This window comes from Phocoena sinus, chromosome 5 (genome assembly GCF_008692025.1).
Source record: "Phocoena sinus isolate mPhoSin1 chromosome 5, mPhoSin1.pri, whole genome shotgun sequence".
Classification (NCBI taxonomy): Eukaryota; Metazoa; Chordata; class Mammalia; order Artiodactyla; family Phocoenidae; genus Phocoena; species Phocoena sinus.
The window spans coordinates 22,195,975-22,212,646 of NC_045767.1; the positions used below are offsets into that span (position 1 = coordinate 22,195,975).

At 34.0% G+C, this 16,672-nt stretch overlaps 1 protein-coding gene and 1 long non-coding RNA gene across 7 annotated transcripts in view; one reads left to right on the forward strand and one right to left on the reverse strand.

Moving 5' to 3' along the window:
* LOC116753884 overlaps positions 1-16,672 on the forward strand; it is a 289,521-nt gene that overhangs the window by 24,648 nt on the left and 248,201 nt on the right. For all 6 annotated transcript variants that reach the window (XR_004349903.1, XR_004349905.1, XR_004349907.1 and 3 more), the window contains exon 3: positions 4,994-5,086. This is a non-coding gene — a long non-coding RNA (uncharacterized LOC116753884). The remainder of the gene's footprint in view (positions 1-4,993; positions 5,087-16,672) is intronic.
* The window catches only part of MYOZ2 (myozenin 2), a 34,982-nt gene that overhangs the window by 6,833 nt on the left and 11,477 nt on the right, over positions 1-16,672 (reverse strand). The window contains exons 3-5 of the mRNA XM_032631850.1: positions 11,626-11,795; positions 6,236-6,365; positions 955-1,138 (exon numbers count right to left, since the gene is read on the reverse strand). Coding sequence (XP_032487741.1) covers positions 955-1,138; positions 6,236-6,365; positions 11,626-11,795 — 484 coding nt within the window. The remainder of the gene's footprint in view (positions 1-954; positions 1,139-6,235; positions 6,366-11,625; positions 11,796-16,672) is intronic.

Genomic DNA, 16,672 nt, shown 5'->3' on the forward strand with positions numbered 1-16,672 from the left:
TCCTTAAATTCTATGATATACCTCATTTATGCAATAGATGTAGTACTAATACTATTAGCATTACTAATAATGCTAGTAGTACTAGATGTAATACTAGTAGATGTATTACTAATAATAGATGTAGTACTCATACTATTACTATAGCAATATGTGAAAACTAAAATGTTACTAGTACAATAATTTGAAAAGTACTAAGGAAGGTCACTATTTAAATGCAGCCTTTGTGGCATTCTTTTGTAAATCAAAAATGTACTCCTTAATTTATTAATTTTTAAGTGAGTAATCACTAAGCGGCCTATAAATTGAGTGGGTGTGAGACAGGATACCGGAGATATTTTACTCTAAAATGAAAATCTAGTGGTCAAAGAATGGATTATGAGACCATTAAAAATATATGGAAATTATAAAAAATGGATAACAGGGAAAAATAAATGTCCATTGTGTAAACTATAATGCAGATATTATTTGGCAGTATTTTTGGTAGCATAAGTATTGGTGTGTATATGTGCTGGAGTCTTGGCCCTAAATTACCTTAAATCTGGTTTAAAGCCTACGCAAATATAAATCGGAACCTAGAGTTAGATGGTAATTCTCACAGTCCTGCATGCAAATTATTTCTGAAATTCTTGAACAGCATTGTCATTTGGAGCAACACATAAACTAATATCAACCTTCAAATTAGAAATTATTATTAAAATAACATTTTAAAATGTGGGAGATGATCTTAGTGATTGTTTCTGTATTATAGCATTCATTGTTATACTAAAAAGGGACTAAGGTTTGACATATTAATAATATTACAAAAATGAGTCTTTGCCTAGGCTAAGGAGATATTATATATTGCTATTTAGAGTCTTTAAAAATTTTTTTCTACCAGAAGATTCAGTTCTCCATACCATGATATAAAAGCCTTGGTATTGCATGCTGAAGTGTCACCCAGGATAATTGAATTACCTGTTAAAGCTCCTGTAATCAGGCAGTTCTGCCTTTCCTTCAGGCTTGAAAAGTTTAGGGTATAAAGCCTCTAAAAGCTCCGGATCATTGCTAATGGCCTGTTCCCAGGGTGACTGGTAGTACTTAGGGACAGCTGTGGTGTTGAATCTTTCAGGAGGAATTTCCTTCAGTGGTCCAGAATATCCTTTGGAAAAATATTGCAAGAATAAGTAAACAGAGTGCCTAAGAGTTTCTAAACTCCACCTAACATTTTCCCATGTTTAATTTTTCATGCAGGGGTAAATTTATGAAGAATGCATTCTTTTTATGATCTCTCAGAAAAGAGTAGTCTGAAAGTGTGAGACATTTTTAAACCCCTTTTAATTCATGGAATTTTCAAAAGAAACCACTTAGTGTTTAATTTTACCAAATCATAGTTAATTTTTTCCTTGACTATCTTAGTATGTATTTGTTCAGTGAAACTATTAACTTAATTTTTTAAAAATTGTGCCCCTTATATTAATTTATACTAGGCCTTATATACCACACTTAATGGATTAATTTAGAAATGTAAATTGAGTGTCTACTGTGGTCTAGGTTCTGGGGAAATATCAATGGAGACAAAATCTCCCTCCTCTGGAGCTGATTCTTTAGAAGTAACGTTCAGGTGTTGACTATCCTAAATTTCTGAGTGGTCTGTAAAATGTTCAAGCTTCAAAATGGTGAAGCAATTTGTTTCCACTGTCTTAATCAGGCCCTTCTTATTCCCTGATGTGTCCATCCCTTGTTTACTTTGTTCCTGAGGATTTCTAACTTTTCTGCTTCCAGTCTCACCTCCTCAGTTTATTTTCACATGAGCTAGAAATTTTCTGTAAGTACCATTTAAAAGTCACACAAATTCCTGGCATAAATGTGAAAACATTTTCACACGCATTAAGTGACATTCTTCAAGTCTTCAAAGGCACAGCTGTTTACTCTCCAGCTATACTGCCATACCACCTAGTTATGTCTTTCATATTCTTCCACCATGTCAAAACCTCTCTACCATGTGATCACTCCTACTTTTGGGTTTCCCTGGTGCTCTTTTCCTTCTCTAAAATGTTTTCAATTTTCTTCTGTCAAACCAATGCCTATCCTTTCTTTACACTAAAAATTACTTTTTCTTTTCCAAAAACTCTTGATAATTTCACCAGTAGACAGTTATTTTTTGCAGTAATTTAATTTTCTTCTGATTGTCTCCGGTATCAAATGGTAGTCTCTTCGGTAGGCTGCTTCTCTCCGCTTGCCACTTAAATGTTGGTGTTACTCAAAGCTCTTTTCTTAGACTATACACTCTGCCTAGAAAATTTCATTTATATTCTTGGCTTTAACTGTGACCTACATATTGACGATTCCAAGGTTTGTTTTTGATCTCCAGGCCCTTCTATTCAACCACCTATTATATTTGTCCAAATTAATACTCTCCTGGCACTCTTTATAACCTATCTAGACCTACATGTATCCATTTTCCAATACATGCTGCTTCTTTTTGTATGTTGGTCATCTTAGCAAGTGTTATCACTACCCTCAGATGTCCAAGACAGAAGCACTGTCCTAAACAATTCCTTATTCCCACAACAAATCAATAAGTATTACCAACTATATTTGAGGATTTCTAAAATAGGGGCCCTCAACTTTGTGTTTCTGAATCACCTTGGGCACCAACTTAAAATGTTGATAATGGAGTCTTCCCTCCAAAGACAGGAAGTTTCAGATATTGCTTACAAATTGTATGCAAGTGATTTGCAAACAGAACATCGGGAGATCTTGTTCTAGCAAATTACCTCTTTCCTCCTCATTTCCATTTTTACCTACCAGGTTCAGGCCCTGTGCATCTCTTGCCTGGGTTTTCACAGTAGCCTTCGTACTTATCCTTTAGCTCTCAACCCTTCGTCCAGGCACCTCCCTGTTGCTGCCTGAGTGACCTTTTTAAGTGGAAAACTTTATCAGGTCACTCACTTCCCTTACTCCAGGTTCTATGATAGATTCCCAGGACAAAAATCAAAACTACTCAGCAAGGGAATTCCTTGGTGGTCCAATGGTTAGCACGTTCACAGCCATGGCCTGGGTTCAATCCCTGGTCAGGGAACTAAGATCCCACAAGCCATGCAGTGTGGCCAAAAAAAGAAAACTATTCAGTATGACACAAATGGCCCTACCTAGCTGTCCAGCCAGCCTCATCTCCTGCCCTCTCCTCTCACATTTTATGTTCCAGAACTGTGGATCTACTTGAAGCTTGTATCCCGTTATGCCTCCCTACTTGTTCCATTTGTTCCCTGTGCCTGGAATACTCTAACTCTTGTCACCTACAAATTGCTATTTTAAGCCTTAGCTTGAGGTTATCACTTCGGTTTATTCACTCCTGACTTTCCCAGGAAAGCAGAGTTACCTTTTACCATGTCTTTTCTTTGTATAGTATACATAACTCCATTACCATGACTACCACATTTTATTTCCTATTCCTTTCCTAAAATTGATCAGAGTCAACCACATAGAAATTGGAAATTTTAAAATTCTGTATTTTTAAAAATGTATTGAAATCCCACTACCAAAACACAATTTTTCCCCAGTTTTTCTTCACCTATAAGCATAATGATCACATAACTATAATTCTAGTGCACATGGAATCTTGTATTTTATTGCAAATCAATTTTGTTTGAAACACTTTTGAAAGCTTCTACATCATGTTCATGATCATTTTAAGGGTTTTTTAATAATCTAATAATAATCTATTGGCTTGAGGAACTATAAATGGTCTATTCACATTTTTGTACATTCCAGGTTTTCAGATTTTTTAATAGACAGAATTAACTAATAACTTTTTTCTTTTTTGATATGCTGAATTATTTACAAGAAAGAATCCACATAGTTTAACCTCTCAGAAATAATACAATTCAACAATGCTATATGCCAACATTTTTGTTTGATTTTTAAATATATTTTTAATATAACTTATTTAAATTCAAAGGAACTTCATACCTACAGTATTGTGGCATCGTAAGACTTATTAATTCATATTTGAGATAAGTTGGCTTGTGGAGACATAGTAGGTTAATCAATAAAAATTTTTGCTAAACTGGAATAAGCTATAATTTGCCCCCTGAATTTGTTATACTTTTCAACTCATCGACCAAGAAGGAAGGATCCATTACTCTTGCTTCATCACAAGCTATCTGATAACCTCCAAACTCTCCCTTTTCTTAGTCTATATTACACAGACATATCCAAATATTTAATAATTGAATATTTAGCTTTAAATAGCTATATGAATTTGTATTTTCAAAATTTCTCTCTCTCTTTATATATATACATAGATAGATAGATATTAATAGATAGATTCCTGATGGTAAATAAAATGTACATATGACATTGAATTATATATGCAGAGAGAAAATGAGACTACAAATATAGTGTGGACATTTGTCCTGTCTCTCTATGTATGATTCCTTGAGGGTAGAGATGAATTTTTCTATCCCTTTTGCAATTTCATAGTTTATGATAATGATTAATAATAAACATTTTAACTTAGTAATGGGAGTACCACATTGAATCAACATAAACTTTTCTATATGTCTTCTGTTTCCTATTAAAAAAAAAAACCCGGGCTTCCCTGGTGGCACAGTGGTTGAGAGTCCTCCTGCCGATGCAGGGGACACGGGTTCGTGCCCTGGTCCAGTAATATCCCACATGCCGCAAAGCGGCTAGGCCCGTGAGCCATGGCCACTGAGCATGCGCATCCGGAGCCTGTGTTCCGCAACGGGAGAGGCTACAACAGTGAGAGGCCCGTGTACCGCAAAAAAAATACCATTCCAAACATTAGAAAGCAAGAGGTTGCGATATAGTGGTTGGAGCTAAAAGAATATGTATATAGTCTGTTGAGTATTAAGAATATAAAGGTGGGTAGGGAAAGGATTAATTTTAACTGAATACTTTATTATATGTTAGGGACTACTACTTACATTTTCACATTTAATTCTCACAATGACCATGTGCAGTGAGATTTATTTTCTTTATTTTACAGATGGAGAAAACTGAGACTCAAAGAGATTTATTTTCCTTCCCAACACAGTAGTAAAATGGGCAGAAATGAAAGGAGCCTGCAGGTTGAACCCAGGTCTGTCTGATTCTAAAGCTTCTTTTTCCCCCATGTGCTTAATGTTGTATTCGAGAACTTAAAATTGTAACGCTCTTTGAGAACTCTATTACAATGCTTCACTTCAGAATTCTGTGCATTCTAATTGTGTATTTGGTTCCCTTCAATGTTACTTTATTATGTCTATCAATACCTTTTCTCATTGTGTTCAGTAAGAACGTCCTGATAAGTCTAAGCTCATCAGTGACTGACATTCAACTTACTTTTAAATAAGATTTAATATTATACAGTTGCTTTACTTATATATTTTCAAAAACACTAGTGCTATTTGAGAAAATTTCCAGAAGTACTCTTGCTAAATTTAACTGTTTAATTTACAAACATATGACATAAGTATTGCTAATTTCAATATAAAAGTAGTTGAAAATTTTATAAACCTACTTTATACATTACTCTTGAGGAAAAACTTAAGGGTATTTGCTTTAAGTTGTTTTGAAAAGTTATTGTCTAAATAGATCAGATAATTTTTCTGATTGAATATTTCAAAATCAAACAGTACTTCTAAGTAACATATACTGATTTGGATAGCATTTGCTTCTCTTTTAAGATAATAAACAAATATATAGTATTAAAGGATTGCATTTAAGGTTCTGTAAGAGAGTAGAAAATAACAAAAGCAATCTCCACAAGGTCGCTTCACATGAGGCATCTGTAAATTTGGTACCAGATCTGGATTTAATTCTTGAACAGTCAATATTGGCTTATAGCTATTCACAACCTCAGGTTCTTAATTTGTAAAATGAGGATTATAATAAATGTCATAGAGTTATTATTAAATTAGACAAATATATATCATAGCACTTCATAAATTGTACAGTTCTATACAAATAGGATTTCAATATAATTACAAACAACTTAATTTTTAATATAATAGGTGATTGCCAACAAATACAATGGACCATCTGAAAGAACGTAAGACTCGTGTAAATGTTTTACAAGACTCCTCTAGGTCTAAATCTTTACATTTGTCCTGAACTTATCTACAAAGTGGATATATACTGAGAAAAACTGTATCATTTAGATACCATTTACTAAAGAATCCAAATGACTTGAGTCATATATTTAAGTGCATAACAACTTTATTGTTCTATTTGTAAGGGGATTAGTTACCTGGTGCAATGTTTTCTGGATTTGGGGGACTTCGTGGATCCGGGGTGTTAGGAGGAGTAAATGGGGCTTGCTGTGAACCACTTTCCAAGTTGCTTCCATCCAATTTCTCATTCTGCATGGCAATATTGTGCTGTATTTGATCAAAAGTAAACTCAACTGAAAACTCAAAAATATTAGATACACTAATAGGAGAAATCATATGTGCAAGGTGCCATTTGTATACTTAGAATTTAAATACAATGCCACTTCATTGTTACATGAGGTCTCAATAATTTATATTGTAATTAGTTGAGCTATTGAATGAGAAATTTTACTGATACCAATCTAAGATCTGTTTTGTGATGGCAATGCACTTAATTAATTGAGCCTTACTGTGTGCCAGGCACTGTGTCTAGGGCTTTGTATCAATTATGTAATTTGCTATTCACAACATACCTAAAAGGGAAATCTAAGTATTTAATTTTTAAGTCTTTACTAACTTAATATCATACAGCATACTCACCAAACATACGGCTTAGTCATTGTTACATTACTGTTTTATTTATACTTGGGATTTAATGATATGCTTTAATATGCCTTGTTTTAAAATTTAATCTGAAATTTGGACAGCAGTCATATATAACAAAAAATATTTGCACTTTAAGCTGCGTGAACTTACAGAAGGAAGAATTTGGGGTTTCTAGAAAATAAAATGCTTAGAAGAGCATTTGTCTTTAAAGTTTTAGGTGAATTTGTTTTACTCTTATAATTTGGGATTTATTCTATGGCAATATAGCACTTTAAAAACAGTCAGTTTGGGCTTCCCTGGTGGCACAGTGGTTGAGAGTCCGCCTGCCGATGCAGGGGACGCGGGTTCGTGCCCTGGTCCGGGAGGATCCCGCGTGCCGCGGAGCGGCTGGGCCCGTGAGCCATGGCCGCTAGGCCTGCGCGTCCGGAGCCTGTGCTCCACAATGGGAGAAGCCACGGCAGTGAGAGGCTCGCATACCACAAAGAAAAAAAAAAAAAAAAGTCAGCTTGCATTTTAACAGAGAAAAACAGACATTGTAATAGGTTATATCCTCAGAAATATGGCTAGGACTTATCTCTATGGTAAAGTATTGTTTTAATTATATATGAGAAATATATATATGCTTTTTAAAAAGCCAATCTATTTAAGAAGTGCGTAAAGTCAAATCATCTTTTAACTTTAGAAGGAAAAGTTTATTGAAAGGCATAGCAAATAAAGACCAATTTTGACTTTCTTCTGTGTGACATAAGCAGAAAGTATTTTAAAATATTTTTTCATTTCTGTATTTATTTATAAGATGATAAGGTAAAGTACAATTTTACAGTTTAATACTTATTCAACTTTATAGAAATGTGAGGATAAAAGACTATTTTGTCCTAAAATCCAAATACTATAATTAAAGGCCATAAATTAAGGCCTCACCTGATAAAATTATGAAGAAAATTAAGTTTATTGCATTTTCAGGCTTCTCCCACCCACAGCCACTCTCCAGGTGCCTTTTACCTTCACCTTACTCTAGGCAGCACCCTGGTAAAGTTGATTTGGAAATGAGTAGGGCAATGTTAGTAGGGGTAAGCTGGCTTGTGGAGCCATGCAAGAAGGCATGAGAGGCAACATCAACTAGGTGAGTACAGGGTCTTGATTACTGGGCATGAAAGTTTGCATTTTATTCAACAGGCAATAAGAAACAATTTCTAGAGATGAGTAATGCTATACTCAGATACATCAGTTTTCCATGTTTTGAATTTAGCTCTTGTCTTAAGTGTTCAACTTAATTGACTGGGTTAATATCTTTTATCACTTCTGAACCTACACCACCTCTTAGAAAAGAGAAAAGTTCTCCCTAACTTTAATTATAAATAAAAGCCAGTTGACATAAATATAGAAAGTTTAATTGTATCACGCATAAAAATTACTTTTTACAAATTACTGAAATGTGCCCATGAAATGAATTTCACCTAAACTTACAAATCATTCTACCTACATTAATTTAAAAATTGTCACACTAACCTCATTTATAGATAGGAAAATCAACTCTTTCTAAATAGTCATTAATTATCAGGAGACACCTAGTAGCTCTATTGTCATTGTTAAGTATACAAACAAAACCTTTTAATAGTTGGGTAGTGACTTATTTTAGTTATGATATGAGCCTTAAATTATTTTTTATAAAGTTATTTTTTGAACAAAATAAATAAATGTTCAGAATCTCAATATATTTAGTTTGGTCTTATTTCAGAATTACTTGTTACAGTATACTTCCCCATTTCCCAGTATTATCTAATATTTTAAGGATTTTGAAAAGTCCATAGTTACTAAAAGCAGATGTAGTCTTAACTGTAAAATGTGAATTGTTTTGATTAACATCCTTTTGTTGTGATTTATAGAAGGGACTTAATTCTGATGAATCATTCTGCTATTTTATTTTCACTCTAATGCTCATTTTCTTCATCCTTTTTTTTTTTTTTTTGCCTATTTCTGTAAGAAGTTGATCAGTTCATGAACTAGGGCTTCAAAATTGGCATATGTAGCAAGCAACGTATCTTCATTTCTTTTTAAAAATGCCTATTTTCTGTTGTTATTTATGACATAAGAAGTTTTGTGTGGCTTCAGTTTGCCAGTTTCTCAGCAATAGAGTAAGCCCAAAGCTGTGCTTTTTTTTTTTTAATAACACTTAATATTTAAACCAATGGCATTCATTACCAGGGAGTTGATTTATATTTTCATCTAATGATGTCCTGAAGGTTATAATAAAATAAGAAATGCATAAATATAAGTTAAATAATTATTTTGACAACATCTATAGCTCAAGGGAAGCAGTAAAAGGAAAAGGTCATTTCAGAAAATGTAGTCAATAAGTTAATTTGATATAAATCATATAAAGATGATTCAAGAATTAGATTATAAGTAAATAGTTGTTTTCTATTTTTCAGTGTTATTTTGTCTCTCTATCACTAGACAAGGGCTATTTATCTTTGAAATCCCAGCATAGTTTCTAGAACATGGTAGGCAGTCAATAAATTTTTGCCAGAAGTATAAATAAATGAATGGAACTAGACCTGAACCTAATATCTTTTAAATCCCTGTCACATTATCAATGCTTGCTTCAAGTTGCAATCTAATACCGTGATAAAGCAAATGTGTCATCATACAATGTAGCTCACTACCTTCCTCAGTGATTTATTATGCAGGTCATTTTTAGAATTAGGATCAGAGAACACAGATCTTTAAAGCCAGAAAACACCTTACAAAACCATTTGCATCAATCCCTTATTTTATAAATGAGAAAACAGGTCCAGAAAGGCAAAGAAAGTTTTAAATTGACTCCAAATTACACAGATTATGGGAGAGCCAGGACTGAACCCTGGTCTTCCAGTTTCCAGGCCAGAGTTTCTTTTAATTACACCATGACAAGTGTCAGTGCAAGAACTCTAGAATTCTGAGAGCTGGGTTTCAGTCTACTTATTATGGTGTTACTTAAGCCAAATAAATATATGTACTTCCTTGAATACTACTTTCCTCATTTCTGAAGAAGAGAGAGTAAATTTCATCAGACTTCAGAGTATGTTATGTAACTCAATGACATGTGACTTTATTCCATATATTATTATTGTTTATTGCTCTATGTTATTTATCAGCATTTAATTATTTACTTCAATATAGCTATTTGGGATTATTTTATTTATTTAGTTCCCAATCTTCTAGGAACACTGAAAAACTATCAAGACCTGTTCTTAAACATTTTACCTATGACCAGAACATTTGACCACAGGTGTATAAGATTATTGTCAGTAATTGGAAATACTAGTGATAAGAGAATATGCTTTATTCTAATGGACATTTTAAATCTCATTGTACCTTCCACCAGAACTGTAGTTAAAGCATTATACTTAGAGATATAAATGTAAGTTATGAAAACTAGATTTATTCATTTATTCAGATGTCTAGACTTGTAGATGACTTTTCAGAGAATCTCCCTTAAGCTGCTATATTTCATATTATTCTTCAAAGCTGCTTCTCTGTTGTCATTATTGAAAGAATATGATTATATAATTATACTCTGTCAGATGAGTTAGGGGTTATTTTAGGCTCATGCTGTATTAGCTGCAGACATTTTCTGATAAGATGATACTGGGCATAATTATAGGGTAGCATAACATTGCGTTTATCCATGACTTCAAGTGAAAACCATCCTTCCTAAGTGTAAATACTATGGTTGAGTAAAATTTGATGTCTAACTGAATTCATAATTATAACTAAATTCAATTCATGGGTGTTGAAGGATGCTCATTAATGTGAAAAAAAACTGTTTAAGATGTTCTCTAACCATTTATTGTTAACCAGCATCATAACAAGGGAAATAGAAAGTTCAGGAATGAAAAAAATTTTGTTTGTGAGTGCGGTTGTTAGTTCTGTAATGTGTTTTAGTAATTATGATAAAAGATCAGTGAAACCAGTCTGTTTGCTGTAAAGAATTTAGCTGTCCATTCAAAACAACTTAACTAGTGATGGCAGCTGGAAAGCTTTCAGGTTTAAATTCATAAGTAAACTTATAGACTTTTCATAGCTACAGGAAGAAACCCTCAATAAAAAAAACACAAAAGACAAAAAAACAACTAATATTTGTTGTAGTCTCTAGCATCTCCTCAAATTTAGAACCAATGCACTGTTGCTTTTTGATTCTTCATACCTGGTATTTTATTTTTAAAGTCATTTTCCCAAAGCTAATTGTTTTTCTACTATGAACTTCTTCCTCTAAAATCTCTCTGAATGACAAGAGAATATGGTATTCATGCAATATGTAAAATGTAATTTAATTAGTTTGTTTGCTTTTTTAAACTTCTGGTTGATGAAAACTTTTGTCCAAAGAGTTTTGTCCACATTGGTTTTGTTGTTAATAAATAACAGACTTCTCTACACAATGTGGAATAAATGCTTTGAAAGGAGATCAACTGTGTCTGTAGTTCCCAGGCATGTTTTACTGCCAGATGTATTCAGCCAATAAAATGCTTATACTTACTTTATGGAGCACTGTGTGCTTTGGAAATATTTCCATCCCAAACATTTAACCAGTGGTGATAAGACCATGGAAACTTTTAGTACCACAATGTCCACTCCCTCTCCCTGATCTTAGCAGAACAGAGGAGCTCTTCAGTGCCAAATCTACAAACTTACAATGTCTGTACTGAACTAAAAAGAGACTCATATCATGCATAATATTTCCTTTGTTTATCCACCTAAACTATTCATTATCATGAAAAAAAGTCTAACAGAATCAATGAAAAGAAAATTTGTAGAATACTTGTTTGAGAATCTAATAACACATATAAATTTAGAAGTGCTGCCCATTTATTTAGATACCACATTATCAAGTTATACCTACATTTATTTGTGCTTTAGATTCATAATGGAAATTTTCAAATGTATATTTGTCAGATCTTCTTTGTCGCATCTTAAATAGTCTGGCACCACGGTTACTGAGATGGGATAATTCTTCCAACATGATGTCTCTGGGGATGCTGACTTTTTTGCCCAGGTCCATGCCATCTACATCTGTAAAACAATATTCATGTGCATGAAAACCCCAAGATAAGCATTTTTAAGTGCTTTGCTAAATTTCATAACTTATTGCCCGCTCTATGCTAGTATAGTGACTAAAATATAGGCTCTTTACTCAGACTGCCTTGGGTTGAATCCTGGCTCTACTACTTTCTAACTGTATGATCATAGATATGTTACTTATTTTTTGTAAACCTCAATTTCCTTATCTCTAAAGTGGGGCTAATAATAACACCTACTGCATAAGGTTGATTTGAGGATTAAATAAAATGTTTCTTATCAAACACTTAGCATCATACCTGGCACATAGAAAGAGTGAATGAAAGTAAGCTAATGACACTATTAATTTAATCTTTCCTTATTTAGTGAGTTTTCAAACAACACTGATCATAATTCTCTTCATAAGCTCTGTTTGACTCCCAACATTTTTCTGTATCAATTTTAGTAGTCTCTGTTACAAGAATGTCTACCCTTTGGCCCATGCCACCCATTTTCCTGTCCCTGTCAGAATGCTATTCATTCTGCATCTAGCACCAAGGAGCCTAACATAAAGTAGGTAGGTGATAAGCATTAAATGAACAAATCCTTCTCAATCTAGCTTATGTGCCATTTCTGTCAATTCCTTCTCTAAAATCTCTATTCATAATTATTCATGCCTTTTCTGTATTCCCATAGCATTGAATCACAATTACTTGATTCCATTTTACTTATTTTATGGCTTGCACATTCTTTATGTTTTTGTCTTTGTGTCCCCCATGCCTTAAATATAGGAGATGTTCATTAAACAACTGTTATTTTCTATTTCTAGTACTGAAGGACTTTTCTAAAATCCCAAAGAAATAAAACTCCTCCACTTGCACCTTTAATCAGAAATATCTTTTTGTGTAACCCACAGAGTTCTTTTGCCACTGTGGACTGCTCTTAAATGCAAAGAAGAAAAATTGGACCATTGGTAAAATAAATAATTATGCTGGTTGATGGGGACAACATTTTCTGATGTAACAAATTAACCCTAATAATTAGGCTTTTGGAGGTCTTTAGGGATAAAATAATAAAATTACTTACAAATTTTCTCCCCATTTTGCCTTGAAAAAAAATCAATTTGTTTATATAGTTTGATGTTACCCAGAGAGGAGCTCCACTAATTATAAAAATTATAATATCAAGACTTCTGCTTCTGGGAAGATAGAATAGATCTACTTTTCCCTATACCTCTACTAAGTAAAACTAAAAATCCTGGACATTATGTATAAAATAAACATAAGAAGACTCTGGAAGTTGGAGAGAAGAAGGCAGACCAGCTAGGGACAACAAGGTCCTTCCTCAGGATCCAAGGAACAACAAGGTACTGAATTCTCTGGGTTTTCTTTTAGCCCCATATATCCCAGACTTGGAGCTGAAGATGCTATTAACCCAGAAACACCAAAAGGTGCAGCCTAAAGCCTCCAAAAAAGATTGTTCTCACTAGCCAAGACCAGGAAAGAAGCAACCTAGAAAGACAGAAAACTTTTAGACAATAGCTACTCTACTTCAGCCAAATACCACAGGAAAAACTTTGACCTCACCCATATCAACAAAGTTCAAGTGGGGAGCCCAGAATTTTACCCTTGCAAGGCTGTAATGAGGTGCCCTGATGCTCCCATAAGGGTGGTATCAGAGGGGCTAAGGAGGAAGCTGGGACTTTCATCCCTGTCAGCCAGTAACAACCCTCCATCCCCTGTAGTGTTAGTGGAACTCCTACCCCCTCCTACTAGTAACTAAGTGACCCTCCTCAAGTTTCAGTAGGGGCCAACTGGGAAACCTTGACTTCCTACTTCCACCTGGCAGTGATGAGGTGGCACTCTCCTTCCCCTGCTGAAGCAGTGTCAGACTAGGATAGATAAAACAGAAGGCTTAAATAAGAGCAAGATTCTTAGAACATAATATGACAATATGCAGGCTCAAATAAAAAAATCATTTGTCATACCAAGAATCAGGAAGATCTCAAACTGAATGAAAAAAGACAGGTGCCAACATGAGGTGACTGAGATATTAAAATTAAATAACAAAGATTTTAAAGCAGCCATGATAAAAATACTTCAAAGAGCAATTACAAATTTCTGGAAACAAATGAAAGAAAAATAGAAAATTTTAGCAAAGAAATAAAAAATCATGGCAGAGAAATAAAAGTTGTAAAGAACCAAATGGAAACATTAGAACTGAAAAATAAAATACCCAAAATAAGAAGTTCAGTGGATGGATTCAGTAGCAGAATGGAGGGAATAAAGGAAAGAAATGGTGAATTGAGAGATAGAACAATGGAAATTACCCAATAATAACAACAGAGAAAAACAAATAGACTGGGAAAAAAAAAAAAAAAGAAAGCCTTAGGGATTGGTGTGACTAGAACAAAAGATACAGCATTTGTATCACTGAAGTCCCAGAAGGAGAGGAGGAGGCATGTGGGACTGGAAAAGTACACAAAGAAATAATGGCTAAAAACTTCCCCAATTTGGCAAGAGACATAAACCTACAGATTCAAGAAGCTAAAAGCATTCTATAAAAAATAAATCTATAGAACTCTACAACAAGACATATTATAAACTTCTAAAAACTAAAGACAATGGGAAAATCTTGAAAGCAGCCAGAGGAAAATGACAACTTACCTATAGGGAGAAAAAAATGAGAATGACAGTGGATTTCTCATTAGAAATCATGAAGATCAGAAGGAAGTGGCACAAAAATGCTGAAAAAAAAGAAATGTCAACCCAGAATCTGATACCTGCTGAAAATATTCTTTAGAAATAAAGGGGAAATTGAGACATCTTCAGATGAAGGAAAACTAGGAAATTTGTTGCCTGGAGACCTACCCTAGAAAAATGGTTCATGCTGTTACAACAAAATAATGAAGACTGGTGGCTAATAAACAACAGAAATATATTTCTCATAGGCCTGGAAGCTGAAAGTCTGAGATCTGTGTGCCAGCATAGTAGGTTCAGTTGAAATCATTCTTCTGAGTTGTAGACTGCCCACTTCTTACTGTGTTCTCACATGGTAGAAGGGACAAGAAAGCTCTCTTGGGCTTCTTTCATAAGGTCTTTAATATCATTCATGAAGACCCCACCCTCATGGCCTAGTCACTTCCCAAAGGCCCCATGTCCTAATACCATCAGGGACATTAGGATTTCAATATTTGAATTCTGGGGGGGCCACAAATATTCAGACCATAGCAAATAACTAAATTAAGTTCTTTAAACAAAAGGGAAACAATAAAATAAGGAATCTTAGAACATCGGAACAAAAAAAGATTACAGTAAGCAAAAACGTGGATAAATACAGTAAGCCTCCCTTCCCCTCTTGAGTTTCTAAATTATGTTTGATCATAGAAGCAAAAATTATAAAACTCTGATATAAATATATGTAGAAAATAGTTAACACAATTTTATTATAAACAGGGGAGGGTAAATAGACATGAAGGTAGATAAGTTTTCTGTACTTCACTTGAACTGATAAAATGACAATATCCATAGAATTTGATAAGTTAAGCACATATAATGTAATAGAACAACTACCAAAAACTACACAGGTACACTTGAAAAACTATAGATAAATAAAAATGGAATTCTGAAACATGTGCAAGTAATCTGTAGGAAGCTAGGAAAAAGAAAACAGAAGGGAAAAACAGAGACAACAAACAGAAAACAAAAAATAAAATGATAGACTTAAGCTCTACCACATCAGTAGTAGAGCTTAAATAAAAATGCTCTAAATACCCTAATTAAAGGATAGAGACTAGCAGACTGGATTTTAAAACATGACCCAAGGGCTTCCCTGGTGGCGCAGTGGTTGAGACTCCACCTGCCGATGCAGGGGACATGGGTTCGTGCCCCGGTCCGGGAAGATCCCACATGCCACAGAGGGGCTGGGCCCGTGAGCCATGGCCGCTGAGCCTGCACGTCCAGAGCCTGTGCTCCTCAACGGGAGAGGTCACAACAGTGAGAGGCCCGTGTACCGCAAAAAAACAACAAAAACAAAACATGAGCCAAATATAAGCTGTCTAGAAGAAACTCACATCAAGTAAGTGCCTTGAACAATATAGGCAAGTTGAAAGTAACAGGATAGAAAAAGATATCAAGCAAACATTAATCAATGGAAAGCAGAAGCGCTTATGTTAATTCCAAAGTGGACTTCAGAGCAAAGAAAATTTCCAGAGACAGAGAACGTTATATAATGATTAAAGTGTCAATCCATCAAGAAGACCTAGAAATCCTAAATGTGTATGCACCAAAAAACAGAGCTGCAAATGGAGTAAAAATTAATAGAATTAAAAGGAGAAATAGATAAACCCACAATTAAGAGTTGGAGACTTCAACATTCCTCTCTCAACAAGTGATAGGACAACAGAGAGAAAATCAGTAAGGATATAAAAGAAATCAACAACACCATCAACCAGTAGGATATAATCCTACTGTTTATAAAATATTTATAAACAGCATAAAATATTCTACTGAACAACAATACAACACACATTCTTTCCAAGTGCACATGGAGTATATACCAAGATAGACCAATATCTTGGACCATAAAGTAAGCTTCAACAAATTTAAAAGAATCAAAATTATATACAGTATGATCTCTGATCACAATGGAATCACACTAGAAATAAGTAACAAAAAGTTTACAGAAAAATCTCCAAACATTTGGAAACTAAAAAAAAATCACACTTCTAAACAATCCATGAGTCAAAGAAGTCTCAAGGGAAATAAAAAATTCATTGAACTGATTGAAATTAAAAATAGAGCATATCAAATTTATGGGGCACAGACAGTACAGTGCTGAGAGAGACATTTATAGCACTAAATGCATACATTAAAAAAAGAGGAAAAGTATCA